The 15,653-nt window shown below is 46.7% G+C and overlaps 1 protein-coding gene across 15 annotated transcripts in view; it reads left to right on the forward strand.

Annotated features, from left to right (window-relative positions):
• The window catches only part of LOC125453562 (dedicator of cytokinesis protein 9), a 316,948-nt gene that overhangs the window by 233,010 nt on the left and 68,285 nt on the right, over positions 1 to 15,653 (forward strand). For all 15 annotated transcript variants that reach the window (XR_009445818.1, XM_059646469.1, XM_048533319.2 and 12 more), the window contains 3 exons: positions 8,443 to 8,559; positions 10,739 to 10,862; positions 13,435 to 13,568. Coding sequence is in view for 14 of the 15 variants with exons in the window: in XM_059646469.1 (XP_059502452.1) it covers positions 8,443 to 8,559; positions 10,739 to 10,862; positions 13,435 to 13,568 (375 nt within the window). In the remaining variant the exon portion in view is untranslated. The remainder of the gene's footprint in view (positions 1 to 8,442; positions 8,560 to 10,738; positions 10,863 to 13,434; positions 13,569 to 15,653) is intronic.

Here is a 15,653-nt window from a genome sequence, read left to right on the forward strand (position 1 = left end):
ATCCAGGACAATGCAGTCCATTTGATTGGCACCACATTGACCACCTTCAATATCCCCTCTCTCCAAATCTGACCTAGAAGTAAAGAGTTTGGGAAAAAAAAACCCCACCTGCAAGTTCCCTCCTTCCTGACTTGGAAATATATGAAGCTGTTCCTTCATTGTCACTGAGTCGAAGTTCTGGAACCCATTCTCAATCAGCAGTGTGACTTATCCTGACCTTCGCCAGTGCAGTGAGAACCGTCCTTGCCAGAGATGCTCAGTTCCCACAAACAAATCAAGAAAAAGCTGAAGTTGCTGCACATGAAACGGAAATTGATAAAATGTTGTCAAAAATTACCTTTAAAATGCCCACATTTTCCATGCCCACATTGAGGTGCGTGAGTCGCATGGTTTCTGTGGCTGGGTCATGTGACTGCAGTCACTGAGATTTTACCCACAGTGCAATTCCAAAGTCACAACTAATGCACTATGGATTATTGGGAAATATTTGCTTGGGAGCAAGTTGAAGGTGTTTGAGAAGACCACTAGGAAGCCTGCATTTCTTTAGGGCCTGTACCAGTCTTTCTCCCCAGCCAGAAGAGTAATTTACAGCCAAAGAAATGTTTTTGCAGGGTAGTCACTGCTATAATTGCTGATGTGAAGATGCCAGCCAATTTGTATACAGCAAACTCACACAAACAGTAATGTGAAAATGGCCAGATAAACGTTTTTAGTGATGCTGATTAAGGAATAATTTTTTTAAAATTTATTCGCTGGATGAGGGCATTGCTGGCTTAGGCCAATATTTATTGCCCATCATTAATTTCCCAGAGGGCAGTTAAGAGTCAACCACACTGATGTGGGTCTAGAGTCACATGTAAACCAGACCGGGTAAGGATGGCAGGTTTCTTTCCCTCAAGGACACTAGTGAACCAGAAGGGTTTTTCCCAACAATCAGCAATGGATTCATGTCATCGTTAGACTCTTAATTCCAGTTTTTTATTTTCTTGAATTCAGATTCCACCATAAGCTGTGGCAGGATTTGAACCTGTATCCTAGAACATTATCTGGGTCACTAGACTAACATTACAGAGATAATACCCCTGGACACAGAGGAGCCATCCCCTGCCTCTCTTTGTAATAGTCTAATTGGATTTTTTACATTCAGTTGAGATGGCAGACGGGGACTCGATTTAATGTCTTCTCTGAAAGAACGTGCACCTCTGAATGTGCAGTACTGTGCCACCACCGTAGTGGGAGCATCAGACTAGAGCTTCTCCGTCAATGGCCTGGACCGGGCCGTGAGTCATGGCCTCAGACTCGGAGGAGATAGCAGAACCTCTGGCTGATAGGAGGTTAAAGGAAGAGCGATGACCAGAGATCGCATTTGAGTTGATGGGGTTTGTTTTGAGGACTGTGGTTGTGCTGAGAGTGATCTTCTGAGGAATCTGTTACTTGACTAATGAGAGTAAAATGTCATCAGTTTGGGAATTTTAAAGGAGAATTGAAAGAGGGGGGCATTCATAGAATGATGGAGATGGTGTTATCACCTATTGAGGATCTGGCAGGAATCCTTGTGACTAAATGGAGCTAGGAACAAGGGATTATGAGCTAATTAAGGGATAATTGTCTAGGCACTTGACAGGGTACATATTGTAAATTGGAGAGTAATGTCACCACAATCTCATTAGAGAGGGTCAACTAGGGTGGTTTAATTTGAGGGTCATCACGTCTCAGCAGAGGATTGGCATTGAGAAGGTGGGACCTCTGTAGTGACCTCAGCTGATACAAGAATTGAACCCACACTGTCAGTGTCCGTGTATCACAAACCAGGCATCCAGCCAACTGAGCTAGCGACCCCCAATAAATATACACGGGGACATGTAACCAGTGTGTGCGGAGTAGAGCTCTGAGCAAGAATGTTTACACATAGACTCTTCCTAATCAATCTTTAACCTCTGACATTTAACAATTGGGCACATTTGGAGAAAGATTGGGGTGAGGTGTGAATTGTAGAATGACAAGGAATTTGAGTCAAATACTGGGGACTCGGGGGGGGTGAGTCCTTATGAAGGACCGGACAACTACGATCTTTTACCTTAGAACCTTTTACAAATAAGATTCTGAAAAACAAAAGCAGTCTCTCGAGTTTCCACTGATCTGGGGGAAGGAAAGCTCAGCCTATTGTGGGAAGGGTGTAGAAGGTAAGGTACCACCATGTGACTAGGAGACACAGAATCTGCAGGCTGCTCCCAATTCTTATTGGAGGAGGTAGCTCACTGTGGATCACATTGACCTTCAGATAACCTTGGAGGTGAGGGAGCTCAACCTAGGGAAGGAGACAGGATCTCAATTTAGTGTCATGTTTGGAATGTTCTCCTTGCCCTGTACTGCATGGAAGATGTTGTCCTGAGGTATTCTGTACCCGAAACCTCTCAATCTAGAGCAGGGGTTCGACGAACAAATACACCCAAACTGATCAAGGCTACCTGCAGGGAGCCTGCTGTAATCCCTGAAACAGCCATATTGAATTAACACCAAGTGAACAACGTCACGTTAAACCTTCATAAATTAGGCGTTTACTCACCTCAGGAATGCCGTCACATCCCTGGAGAGGGAGCAGTGGAGATTTATTGGGATGGAGGGGGCTTCAGTTATTTGGAGAGGCGAGAATTATTGCTCTCACAGGAGAGAAGCTGAAGAGCAGATTTAGTTAAGCCATTCAAAATTGTTAAAGGGTTTTGATAGAATAACTGTGGAGAGACTGTTTCTGTTGGTAGGATGGTTGGTAACTCAAACCCATGGATTTAAGACAATTGGCAAACAGAGGTTTGGGTAATGAGAAAGGTGGGAACAGATGCTGTGGTAACTTCCAAAAGGAAATTGGTCAAATACTTCAAGATATTTTGGTTTACAAGACAATGGAGGAGAAAACAGATGAGTTGGGACTATTTGTTAACCTCTTGCAAAAATCAGATACAGCACAGGTATGATGGGCCAAATGGTCTCCTACACTATTTGATTCCATAATAGTCTGAGCTTTCCTTCCCCCAACTCAATGGAAGCTGGAAAGACTGCTTTTGTTTTTCAGAATCTTATTTGTGAAAAGTTTTAAGCTGAACGATCACAGTTGTCCAGCCTAATAAAACGTGAGGCTGGATGAACACAGCAGGCCCAGCAGCATCTCAGGAGCACAAAAGCTGACGTTTCGGGCCTAGACCCTTCATCAGAGAGGGGGATGGGGTGAGGGTTCTGGAATAAATAGGGAGAGAGGGGGAGGCGGACCGAAGATGGAGAGAAAAGAAGATAGGTGGAGAGGAGAGTATAGGTGGGGAGGTAGGGAGGGGATAGGTCAGCCCAGGGAAGACGGACAGGTCAGGGAGGTGGGATGAGGTTAGTAGGTAGGAGATGGAGGTGCGGCTTGGGGTGGGAGGAAGGGATGGGTGAGAGGAAGAACAGGTTAGGGAGGCAGAGACAGGGTGGGCTGGTTTTGGGATGCAGTGGGGAGAGGGGAAGAGCTGGGCTGGTTGCATGGTGCAGTGGGGGGAGGGGACGAACTGGGCTGGTTTTGGGATGTGGTGGGGGAAGGGGAGATTTTGAAGCTGGTGAAGTCCACATTGATACCATTAGGCTGCAGGGTTCCCAAGCGGAATGTGAGTTGCTGTTCCTGCAACCTTCGGGTGGCATCATTGTGGCACTGCAGGAGGCCCATGATGGACATGTCATCTAAAGAATGGGAGGGGGAGTGGAAATGGTTTGCGACTGGGAGGTGCAGTTGTTTATTGCGAACCGAGCGGAGGTGTTCTGCAATGGGGTCCCCAAGCCTCCGCTTGGTTTCCCCAATGTAGAGGAAGCCACAGCGGGTACAGTGGATGCAGTATACCACATTGGCAGATGTGCAGGTGAACCTCTGCTTAATGTGGAAAGTCATCTTGGGGCCTGGGATGGGGGTGAGGGAGGAGGTGTGGGGGCAAGTGTAGCATTTCCTGTGGTTGCAGGGGAAGGTGCCGGGTGTGGTGGGGTTGGAGGGCAGTGTGGAGCGAACAAGGGAGTCACGGAGAGAGTGGTCTCTCCGGAAAGCAGACAGGGGTGGGGATGGAAAAATGTCTTGGGTGGTGGGGTCGGACTGTAGATGGCGGAAGTGTCGGAGGATGATGCGTTGTATCCGGAGGTTGGTGGGGTGGTGTGTGAGAACGAGGGGGACCCTCTTTGGGCGGTTGTGGCAGGGGCGGGGTGTGAGGGATGTGTTGCGGGAGACGCGGTCACGGGCATTCTCGCCCACAGTGGTCGAGAACGACCTTGACCGCGTCTCCCGCATTTCCCGCAACACATCCCTCACACCTCGCCCCTGCCACAACCGCCCAAAGAGGATCCCCCTCGTTCTCACACACCACCCCACCAACCTCCGGATACAACGCATCATCCTCCGACACTTCCGCCATCTACAGTCCGACCCCACCACCCAAGACATTTTTCCATCCCCACCCCTGTCTGCTTTCCGGAGAGACCACTCTCTCCGTGACTCCCTTGTTCGCTCCACACTGCCCTCCAACCCACCACACCCGGCACCTTCCCCTGCAACCACAGGAAATGCTACACTTGCCCCCACACCTCCTCCCTCACCCCTATCCCAGGCCCCAAGATGACTTTCCACATTAAGCAGAGGTTCACCTGCACATCTGCCAATGTGGTATACTGCATCCACTGTACCCGGTGTGGCTCCCTCTACATTGGGGAAACCAAGTGGAGGCTTGGAGACCGCTTTGCAGAACACCTCCGCTCAGTTCGCAACAAACAACTGCACCTCCCAGTCGCAAACCATTTCCACTCCCCCTCCCATTCTCTAGATGACATGTCCATCATGGGCCTCCTGCACTGCCACAATGATGCCACCCGAAGGTTGCAGGAACAGCAACTCACATTCCGCTTGGGAACCCTGCAGCCCAATGGTATCAATGTGGACTTCACCAGCTTCAAAATCTCCCCTTCCCCCACCGCATCCCAAAACCAGCCCAGTTCGTCCCCTCCCCCCACTGCACCACACAAGCAGCCCAGCTCTTCCTCCCCACCCACTGCATCCCAAAACCACTCCAACCTGTCTCTGCCTCCCTAACCTGTTCTTCCTCTCACCCATCCCTTCCTCCCACCCCAAGCCGCACCTCCATCTCCTACCTACTAACCTCATCCCACCTCCTTGACCTGTCCGTCTTCTCTGGACTGACCTATCCCCTCCCCACCTATCTTCTTTCTCCATCTTCGGTCCGCCTCCCCCTCTCTCCCTATTTATTCCAGAACCCTCACCCCATCCCCCTCTCTGATGAAGGGTCTAGGCCCGAAACGTCAGCTTTTGTGCTCCTGAGATGCTGCTTGGTCTGCTGTGTTCATCCAGCCTCACATTTTATTATCTTGGAATTCTCCAGCATCTGCAGTTCCCATTATCACAGTTGTCCAGCCCTTCATTTTCCAGAAACAAGTTTCATGAGGTTTGTAGTTCCCATAGCAACAAAAACAGAAGTTGCTGGAAAAGCTCAGCAGGTCTGCCAGCATCTGTGAATAGAAAATCAGAGTTAACGTTAACTTTGATATCTCTCTCACAGATGCTGCCAGATCGGCTGACCAGGTCCGGCAGCATCTACTCTTGTTTCCGATTTACAGCATCCTTTCAGTAGCTCGGCATCACCACCTGGTGGAAGGATGAAATATTGCAGTGGTTTCAAATGTTGCCACAAGTCAGCTTCAGAATTTGTGAAAGGTGAAAATCTCTGGGTGCTGAGACTGTCAATCCCACCCCACCACATGCAGTACAGAAGGTAGCAGTTCTGCTTATCATGTTTGTGTCAACTGTTTGAAAGACCTGTCCTATTATTCCCATCCTCTCTGCTTTTCCTATGTAGCTGGAAGCTTGACCAGTGCAATCACTGTTTGCTTCCCTTTCAAAATTAACTATTAAATCTACTTCTGTTGACCGTTTCAGCAGAGATTTCTAGTTTATAAAAAAAAATGCTCATGGACAGTTGGGTGGTGGGAGTGGGGAGGTCACATTGTGGTTGCACAGGACATTGGTTAGGCTGCTTATTGAATACTGCGTTCAGTTCTGGTCTCCCTGCTGTAGGAAGGATGTTCTGAAACTTGAAAGGGTTCGGAAGAGATTTACAAGGATGTTGCCAGGATTGGAGGGTTTGAGTTACAGGGGGAGGCTGAATAGGCTGGGGCCACTTTCCCTGGCCCATCAGAGGCCGAGGGGTGACCTTATACATGTTTGCAAAATCATCAGGGGCATGGATAGGGTGAATAGCCAAGGTCTTTTCCCCATGGTAACAGAGTCCAAAACTAGGGTGCGTAGGTTTAAAGTGAGAGGGAATACATTTAAAAGGGACGTAGGGGACATCTTTTTCACACAGAGGATGGTGCGTGTATGGAATGAGCTGCCAGAGGAAGAGGTTGAGGCTGGTACAGTTACCACATTTAAAAGGCATCTGGACAGATACGTGAATAGAAAGGGTTTAGAGAGATGTGGGCTAAATGCTAGCAAATGCAACTAGATTTATTTAGGATATCTGGTCAGCAGAGACGAGTTGGACTCAAAGGTCTGTTTCTGTGCTGTACACCTCTATCATTCTGTGAATCTTAGAACTTTAGTGTTTCACCTGCACATCTGCTAATGTGGTATACTGCATCCACTGTACCCGCTGTGGCTCCCTCTACATTGGGGAAACCAAGCGGAGGCTTGGGGACCGCTTTGCAGAACACTTCTGCTCGGTTCGCAATAAACAACTGTACCTCCCAGTCGCAAACCATTTCCTAATGTTTGAATTGTCTTCCTTAGCAAGACTGGAGAGGGAGCAGAGTTAACGTTTCGGGTGCAGTGATCCTTCTTCTGTTGTGCAGTAGGGTCACTGGACCTGAAACTTTAACGTTGCTTTCTGTCCATAGATGCTGCCAGCGTTTCTCCAGAAATGTTTGTTTTGGTTTCAGATTGCCAGCATCCATTGTTTAATTCTGATGGAGAGTGTCTTTCTACCCCTGTTTTGTGCAGTGGTGAAATTTTGAACCCCTTCACATAATTTAACTTTGAACCCTGAGGTAGTATTTCCCCCCAACCAGGGTGCACTTCTTGCTCTGTGCTAAGTAATGGATTTGCAGGTAAAGCTCTTACCACTGAATCAGAAGGCTGTGGGTTTAAGTCCCAACGTAGAGAATTGAACATAAAATCTAGGCCGATATCAGCAGCACAGCTCCAAAGGCTTGCTGCACTGTCAGAGGTGCAGTTTTTCAATTGAGACTCTGCAATATCTGCTCCGTCAGGTGTCGTAACAGATGGCACGTACTGTTTCAAAGAATAGTAGCAGACTCCTAGTCAATATTATCCATCACTCAACATCACAGAATACACTAGGGGGCAAGTTATGTGGGGATGGGAAGGGTGTGGAAGGTGAGGGAGCAGCATGTGACTAGGAGACATGGAATCTGCAGGCTGCTCCCACTTCTTAGTGGAGGAGGCAGCTCACTGTGGATCACCTTGACCTTCAGATAACCCTGGAGGGAGCTCAACTCTGAAGTAGACAGGATGTCAGTTTAGTGCCATGTTTGGAATGTTGTCCTTGCCCTGGACTGCATGGGAGATGTCGCCTTGTAGTATTCTGTATCCAAAACACCTCAATCTGAGGCAGGAATTCAACCAGCAAACACATCCAAAATGACTGGGGTTACTGGGTCTGCTTACACATAGGGACCCTGTTGTTATACCTGAAAATGTTATTTTAAATTAACAGTGAGTGAGCAGCTTCACATTAAATTCTCATAAATTAGATGTGTTCCCACTTCAGGAATGATGTCACATCCCGAAAGAGGGACACAGTGGTGATTTATCAGAATGGAATAAGGATGAGGGGGTTTCAGCTATGATGATCATTGCACCACTAATTGGGTAGCACCATGGTACAAGGGTTAGCACTGCTGCCTCACAGCACCAGGGTTCCAGGTTCAATTCCACCCTCAAGTGATTGTCTGTGCAGAGTCTGCACATTCTCCCTGTGTCTGAGTGAGTTTGCTCTCGTTTCCTTCCACAGTCCAGAGATGTGAAGGTTAGGTGGATTGGCCATGCTAAATTGCCCAAAGTGAGCAGGAATGTGCAGACTAATTGGGTTAGCCATGGGTGAAATACAGGGATAGGGTGGGATGCAGTGTGGATGGGCCAAATGGCTTTTTTCCACACTGTAGGGGTTCTAATTGTGGGAGTTCGCTGAGTGCACGTTTGTTGCTTCATATCCTACATCACAATGTGACCACACTATCAAAGGTACATCATTGCAGTGTCCTTTGAGATATCCTGAGGTTGTAAATACATCTGTGGAAGTGCAAGCCTTTCTTTTCACTGTTTCGTTATAGTCTTTAAGAGGTGGTGCAGTATCTCTTAGCTTCCAGAATAGATTTCTTATCATGAAGCTGTTTCTCCTCTTCCAGAGTCAGCAGGCCAGAATCGCCACTTTGTACTTACCTCTCTTTGGCCTTCTGCTTGAAAATGTGCAGCGGATCAATGTGAAGGATTGCTCTCCATTTCCCATCAACCAGCCCAGCAATGTGAGTAACACTGTCCAAACGGCTTGTGCTTGGAACCAGGCGAATGAATTCAGTCTGCACTGTTCCTCGTCACTCTGGCTGTTTTTCTGTCCCCACGTTGCAGTCTCGAGGCTGCAGTTTATGAACTAGTTTTCTGCAGCTGCTGCTTTGGTTGCATTTCTTCCCATCTGAACATTTTCCAAACAATGAATGAAATTGATGTATGTTGATTGAGTGGGCAGAACTGTGACCGCCGTAGTTTACTGCGGGGCACTGTGATCTTGTTCAAGTTTGAATGCTGTGAAGATAAGTCAAGAGTCCTCTGTTTGCAGTAGGAAGTGAGGTACTGTGGAAGTACAGAAAGATTTAAACACCAATTTGCACAAATTACTGGAAAACACTGGAGAGGTACAATAAAAAATGAGGAAGGTTGGTGACGTTAATGTCAGGGGTGTTGGAACCCAACAAGGTGTGAGTTAGAGACAAAAACAGAAATCACTAGATAAGCTCAGCAAGTCTGGCCGCATCTGTATGACCAAGATGTTAGTTACATGGTTTGTAGATTTCATTTGGAGTAATTAAGCTGTCACCTTCAGGAAGATATGTGAGCTTTTGAGGGATTACAGTGTAGATCCATCGGAGAGGGGCTGTTTTAATTTTCCATGCCCTAGTTAATGGTGGATTTACTAAAAATAACAAAACGTAAACAGAAAATTTTGGAAACCGTCAACAGCGCAGCCAAGATATGCAGAAAGGGAAGTGGTGTTGTCAACATTTCAGCTCAAAGATCTTTTATCAGATCTGGAACAACTGAGAAATCGAATGGGTTTTAAGCCAGTACATTGGGGAAGGGAGAGGATGGAGCAATGGGGAAAGTGTGAAATGAGTTGGAGGACATTAGTGATGAAACAGCATTTGGTCATTATCTCACAAAGAAAACCAGAAATTGCTGGAAATCTCAACAGTTGTGGTAACATCTTCAGAACTGATGGTAACTAGGAATAAGCTGTATCTTTATGCAGAATATAGGATGGGGGGAGGGTGTAAGGAATAAACGGTAGGTGGAGATAGAGCCCAAAGAGAGAGAAGAACAGCTGGACAAACAAATGAGTGAATAATGGTCAGCCTAGGGGAATGAATGGCTGCTAACGGGATCAGTTAGTGGCGAACAATGAGTAGTGGGTAACAGCAGACTAATTACTGTCATTGCTCCTGAATTCCAGCATCAGCAGTTCTTTGGTTTTTTTTAGTTTAGCAGTTATGTAACTGACACTGAAACATCTCAGGATATTTCCTAAGGAGTGATTTCAAACAACATTTGACCCCAAGGCTTTATCTGACCGAGCACCATCTACAAGTTTGCTGATGACACCGTCCCAGTGGGATGGATATCTAACAGCGACGAGTCAAAATACAGAAGGGAGATAGATGGCTTGGTGACATGGTGCAGTGGAAACAATATGTCTCTCAACACTGGCAAATCTAAAGAACTGATCATCAAATTCAGAAAGAAAGGAGAACACGCCTCTATCTACTTCAACTCAATGAGGTTGAGAGGGTGAAGAGCAACCAGTTCTTCGGAGTGATAATAGCCAACAACCTGTCCTGGGCTTCGCACATAGATGTGACAGTCAGGAAGGCACAACAATACCTCTCCTTCCTCAGGCGGCCCAAGAAATTTGGCATGTCCGTAAGGTCCCTCACCAACTTCTACAGATACACCATTGAAAGCATACTGCCCGGGTGTATAACGGCCTGGCACAGCAACTGCTCTGCCCAGGACCATAAGAAACTACAGAAGGTGGTGTGCACAGCCCAGACCGTCACAGAAGCCAACCTTCCATCATGGACTCTACTTACACGGCTTGCTGCCACAGGAAGGGGGCCAGCATCATCGAAGACCCATTGCACCCCGGTGATGACTTCCTACAACCTCTTCTGTCAGGCAGAAGATATCATACTGTAGAATGGACTTCAGCCTCAAACAATATCACCTGCAAAGTAACCTGTAGGCCGCTCAGTCTTTTTGATCTGTACGTCCTTTGCTTGCTGTGATCTGCCAATACTGCTCATAAACAAAGCTTTTCACTATATTTCGCTACGCATGACATAAAAGCAATCGTATTAGGAAATATCAGGACAGGTGAACAAGAGCATTGTTGGATTGTTGATAAGTAAACAGTTTTGTATTTTGATGTAGAGTGGAAAAGAGGAGTCTTCATTCAGTTTACCAGCAGGAAGTACCATGCTGACTCCACAGAGACCAGGAAACACGCTAGATAGCAGTGTCCACAAGGATGTGTTTGGTGTTATATCGGGCACAGGTGAGCAACTCTTTTGTTTCATTCACGATATTTGTTCCTGGGGTTATGGGTATCTCCAGCATCTGTTACCTATCCCTAATGGCCCTTCCTGTACATTTCAGAGGAGAGCTAAGAGCCAGTTTGTGGGTCTGGAGTTACATGCTGACCATGCAAAGAGATGATGATAGATTTCCTTCCCTGAAGAACATTAATTCACCAGACAGGTTTTTGCAACAATCAGTAGTCTCATGGTAACAGTTACCAAGAAAATCTTTTAATTTCTGATTTATATTGTTTTGTTAATTACATTTACTGCTGGGACTTGAACATATTCTGTCAGAGCATTAATCTGGGTCTCTAAAATACTAGTCCCATGGCAATGCCACTATGCCGCCATCTTGAAGCTGGATATAGTATGCTTCCACTACTGGGTATTTTGCCAGGAACCATTTAAAATAGGGTGGGTGCAGAACACCCAGAATTAATTTGGAGGGTGGGCTGGTGCTGAATTAGGCAGCCCCTCTACCATATGTAAGTAAATAATTATGAGCCAGCTGAGTTTGATAAAAGCTGAAATGCCCCTAATATTACCCTTCTCACACACGGCATGGAGGGCTGGATTGGACAGTGGGTTTTCCTTTGCTTTTCTGAATGAATTCTGGGAGAACAGCACCGCGGGTTCCACTTTAACATGCTCTACAGCTTTCAGAGCTCAGCCACTTCAGAAAGTGACCTCTGTCCTCCATTTTGATCGTCACCTCTACCTGGCTGTGTTATGCTGACTTTGCTCTCAACAGAGCAGCCACATTGTCTCCTTCTGCAAACTTATGATTTACGTCCATTTTACATGTCAATCTCTCCTTTGCCACCAATAGGACTGCCTTTGTCGTTTGGGCATCATCACCATCTGTTCCACTCCGCCCCTCCTCCCTCTCTGCCAGCAACATGAAAGGCACCATTTTGCAGCTCTTTCTGTTCTGAAGAAGAGTCGGCCTGGACTCCAAATGTTAGTTCTGTCTCTCTCCAGACACTGCCAGACCTGTTGAGTTTCTCTGCTACTTTGTTTCTATTTCAGATTTCCAGCATTCACAATATTTTGCTTTAATTTGGCATTTTTATTCCTTGCATGTTTTAAAAAGAGCAGGAAGGAAGGGGTTACTAATTTCCAAAGTTGCCTGTGCGCATTGGGGGGGGACCACAACCCCATAATGCAGTGATCCCCTCTGTTCCTTGCTGTGTAGACCTGCAGCCCAACCCTGCCCCCTTCCCTCAGGCTGCTAAACCCTCCCCCCTCCCTGCCCACTGAGCCTGGGGCCAAAGGGACGACTGGAGATTGGTTGCAGTTCCGTCAGTTCCCAGTGCCAAACTATGGCGCTGTTTGGGGTTGCCAGGCAGTCAGATTGGTTTGGCATTTCCAGAAGATGGGATTTCTGCGACTGAGGGGATGGAAGTCCCACTTGGAACCAGCTTAGCCCGTATGTGGCAAACCAGGTCTTTTCCCAGCTGACCTCTGACTTCCCTTCTGGGATTCCAAATTGACTGCAGGCACATCTCCAAAAATTTACACTCTTCCTGCAAGATCGTGCCGTGGTTTTTGCTTTTAACTCGGTCTTACCAAAACTGTTTCGGAGATAGTAGGAACTGCGGATGCTGGAGAATCTGAGATAACAAGGTGATCAGATTTCATTCGGATCTTCAGATTTCTGAAGAAGCAGCTTTCCTGCTCCTCTGGTGCTGCTTGGCCTGCTGTGTTCATCCAGCTCTACACCTTGTTATCTCTCTTACCAAAACTGTACCTGCTTGGAACTGCGTGTACAAGGAGTAAATACACAGCAGGGAGGCCCGTGAAGTGGAATAAACTTCATGCTGTGGACATGTAAATGGGACACTTCATAATGCTCCTAGAGTTTGCTCTGCAGCTCAGTTGGAAGGTGCAGCAACTCTGAGCCAGAAGCTGTTGGGTTGGGTCCCACTTCAGAGTGTTAGAACCGTAGAAATGAGGCAGCACAGAATGGAGCCATTTGGCCAGTCTTGTCCAGGATGACCCAAAACCCCCAGATGCCCTTTATAATCCCATCTTCCTGTGTGTGTGGCCCATAGCCCTGTAGCTGACAGCACTAAAGGCGCAGACCCAGGTAATTGTTCAGAGTTGAGAGTCTCTGCATCCACCACCAACTCAGACAGCAAATTCCAGGCATCCACCACCCTCTGCATAAAAACATTGCTCCTCACAGCCCCTCTCATCCTTCTGCCACTTAACTTGAAACTGTGACCCCTGGGTTTTGAAGTCTTTGCCAAGGGAAACGGGTTCCTCCTGTATACTGTATACCTACCCGTCACAATTTTGTAAACTCAGCTGCTGTATTTTTGAATAGATTTTTCTTCAGGTTGATTTCTAGCCAGTCATCTGCCAGAAGTCAATCATCAAGTTCCTGAAGGGTTTGCGATCCTGTTACGTGCCATTCAGCAAAAACATCTCCACATGGGATGTTGGGGCTTTGAAATTTAGTCATGTTGTCAGGTATTGTTCAAGCTTTTTAAATGTCAGGAATGAAAAGACTTTGCTGTTCTTCCCCATGTTGATTACTGACAGCTTCTCCTCATGGGTCGTCCACCCCGACTATCAGTGCAGTGAAGCATGCGGACTCCAGAGGCTCTTTGATCAGCACTGACTCAGCCACGAGTCTACCAGAACGCAACACTGAAAAGAGTAACTCCCTCGAAAAGGTAGAATTTCATCTCAAAAGTTCTGTGTTGCAGAACAAGTTAACTGTTACCGAGATGCTTCAGTATTAAGTAACTTGTCTGTTGTGTTATTTACGCAGTTGGGCTGGAGTTTGCTGGAATGGATCAACTCTTGATGTTCTTCATTCCTTGGGCTTTATACCCCGCCCCTTCATAGTTTCTCCCAGGCTGGGTGGGAGGGTGCAGCACAGTGAGAGTAATGGAGCACCAGGGATCTCTGTGAACAACAGAACCAACAGCTTGTTTCCCTAAACAGTATTCTTCTATTGTGAAAAAAGAACATGAAAGACAGGGAAGGATATCAGGTGTATTAGATTCAATCTGACATGAAGTGAAACATAGAAAATAGGTGCAAGAGTAGGCCATTCGGCCCTTTGAGCCTGTACCACCATTCAATATGCTCACGGCTGATCATGCAGTCTCAGTATCCCATTATCACTTTCTCCCACATCCCTTGATCCCTTTTAGCTGCAAGAGCCACACCCAGCTCTCTCTTGAATGTATCTCATGAACTGGCTAACAGCTTCCTGTGGGAGAGAATTCCACAGGTTCTCAACTCTTGAGTGAAGAAATCCTTCCTCATCTCAGTCCCTGAATGGCCTAACCCTTATTCTTAGACTGCGACCCCTCTGGACTAGAGGGTTCTGGACTTCTCCAACATTGGGAACATCCTTCCCACATCTCACCTGCCCAGACCCATCATGATTTTATATGTTTCTGTGAGATCCCTCCCTCATTCTTCCAAACTTCAGTGAGTACAGACCCAGCCAATCCCGTCTATCCTCATATGTCAGTCCTGCCATCTTGGGAATCAGTCTGGTGAACCTTTGCTGGATTCCCTCAATAGTAAGAATGTCCTTCCTCAGACTAGGAAACAAAACCCCACACAAAACTCACCAAGGCCCTGTACAACTGCAGCAAGACATCCCTGCTCTGACACTCAAACCCTCTCGCTGTGAAGGCCAGCATACCATTAGTTTTCCTCACCGCCTGCTGCACCTGCACGCCAACCGTCAGCGACTGTTCCACCATGGCACCCAGGTCTCATTGCACCTTGCCTGCCACCATTCAGATAATAGTCTACCTTCCTGTTTCTATGACCAAAGTGGATAACCTGACACTTACCCACATTATATTGCATTTGCCAAGTGTTTGCCCCCTCAGCCAGCCTGTCCAATCACCCTGCAGTCTCTTAGCATCCTCCTCACAGCACACACTGCCACCCAACTCCGTGTCATATGCAAATTCAGTTCCTTTGCCCAGATCATTAATGTATATGTGAAGGGAAGGAAGACTGGATTAAAAGAGAAAAAAAGAGAAAATAAAATAATTTCTGTCAGTTTTTGGTACCTGTTAATTTTCAACCTGAACAAATTTGGCTCTGCACTTTTTAATTGCTACTTTGGTAGTTATTAATAATTATTTATTTGTAAAAGAGTCCTCACGCTGTTAAGTACCACCTTTAGGGTCGGCTTGTGGTGCAGCGGTAGTGTCCTTGCCTCTTGACTGGGAGACCTAGGGTTCAAGTCCCACCTGTCCCAGAGGTGTGCAACGACATCACTGAACAGGTAGATTAACAATGTAGGTTAAGTACCACCTTTTAACTTCCTGTGGTGAGTTTATTTTGTAAATACAGCAATTACTTGACCTATGAAGACATTGAGGATGAGCAGCAGGTTTTTGTGAGGCTAACAGTGGAGCGGAGAGCATCATCCAGTAACTTAAGATGTTTGAAAATCCTCAGGGAAATCTCTTCACTGCCACAGGTTGCTAGGGGATTTATCGTTAGTTTTATTCATTCATAGCTTGACCAGAAAGGGTCAAGCACATTGCCATGGGTCTGGAGTCACACGTAGGCCAGGCAGGTAAGGATAGCAGATTTCCTTCCCAAAAGGATGCTACTGATCCAGATGGATTTTTACAAAGTGATTATGTAGCCTAGCCTTTTTTTCTAAATTCAGGATTTTTATTGCGTTCACATTTCATCAGCTTCTTTGGTGGGATTTGAACCCATATGCCATGGCTGGCGAGTTGGCCAGCGCAGTTAGCTGGATGGCTGATCCCTGA

The sequence above is a fragment of the Stegostoma tigrinum genome, chromosome 6, assembly GCF_030684315.1.
Source record: "Stegostoma tigrinum isolate sSteTig4 chromosome 6, sSteTig4.hap1, whole genome shotgun sequence".
Classification (NCBI taxonomy): Eukaryota; Metazoa; Chordata; class Chondrichthyes; order Orectolobiformes; family Stegostomatidae; genus Stegostoma; species Stegostoma tigrinum.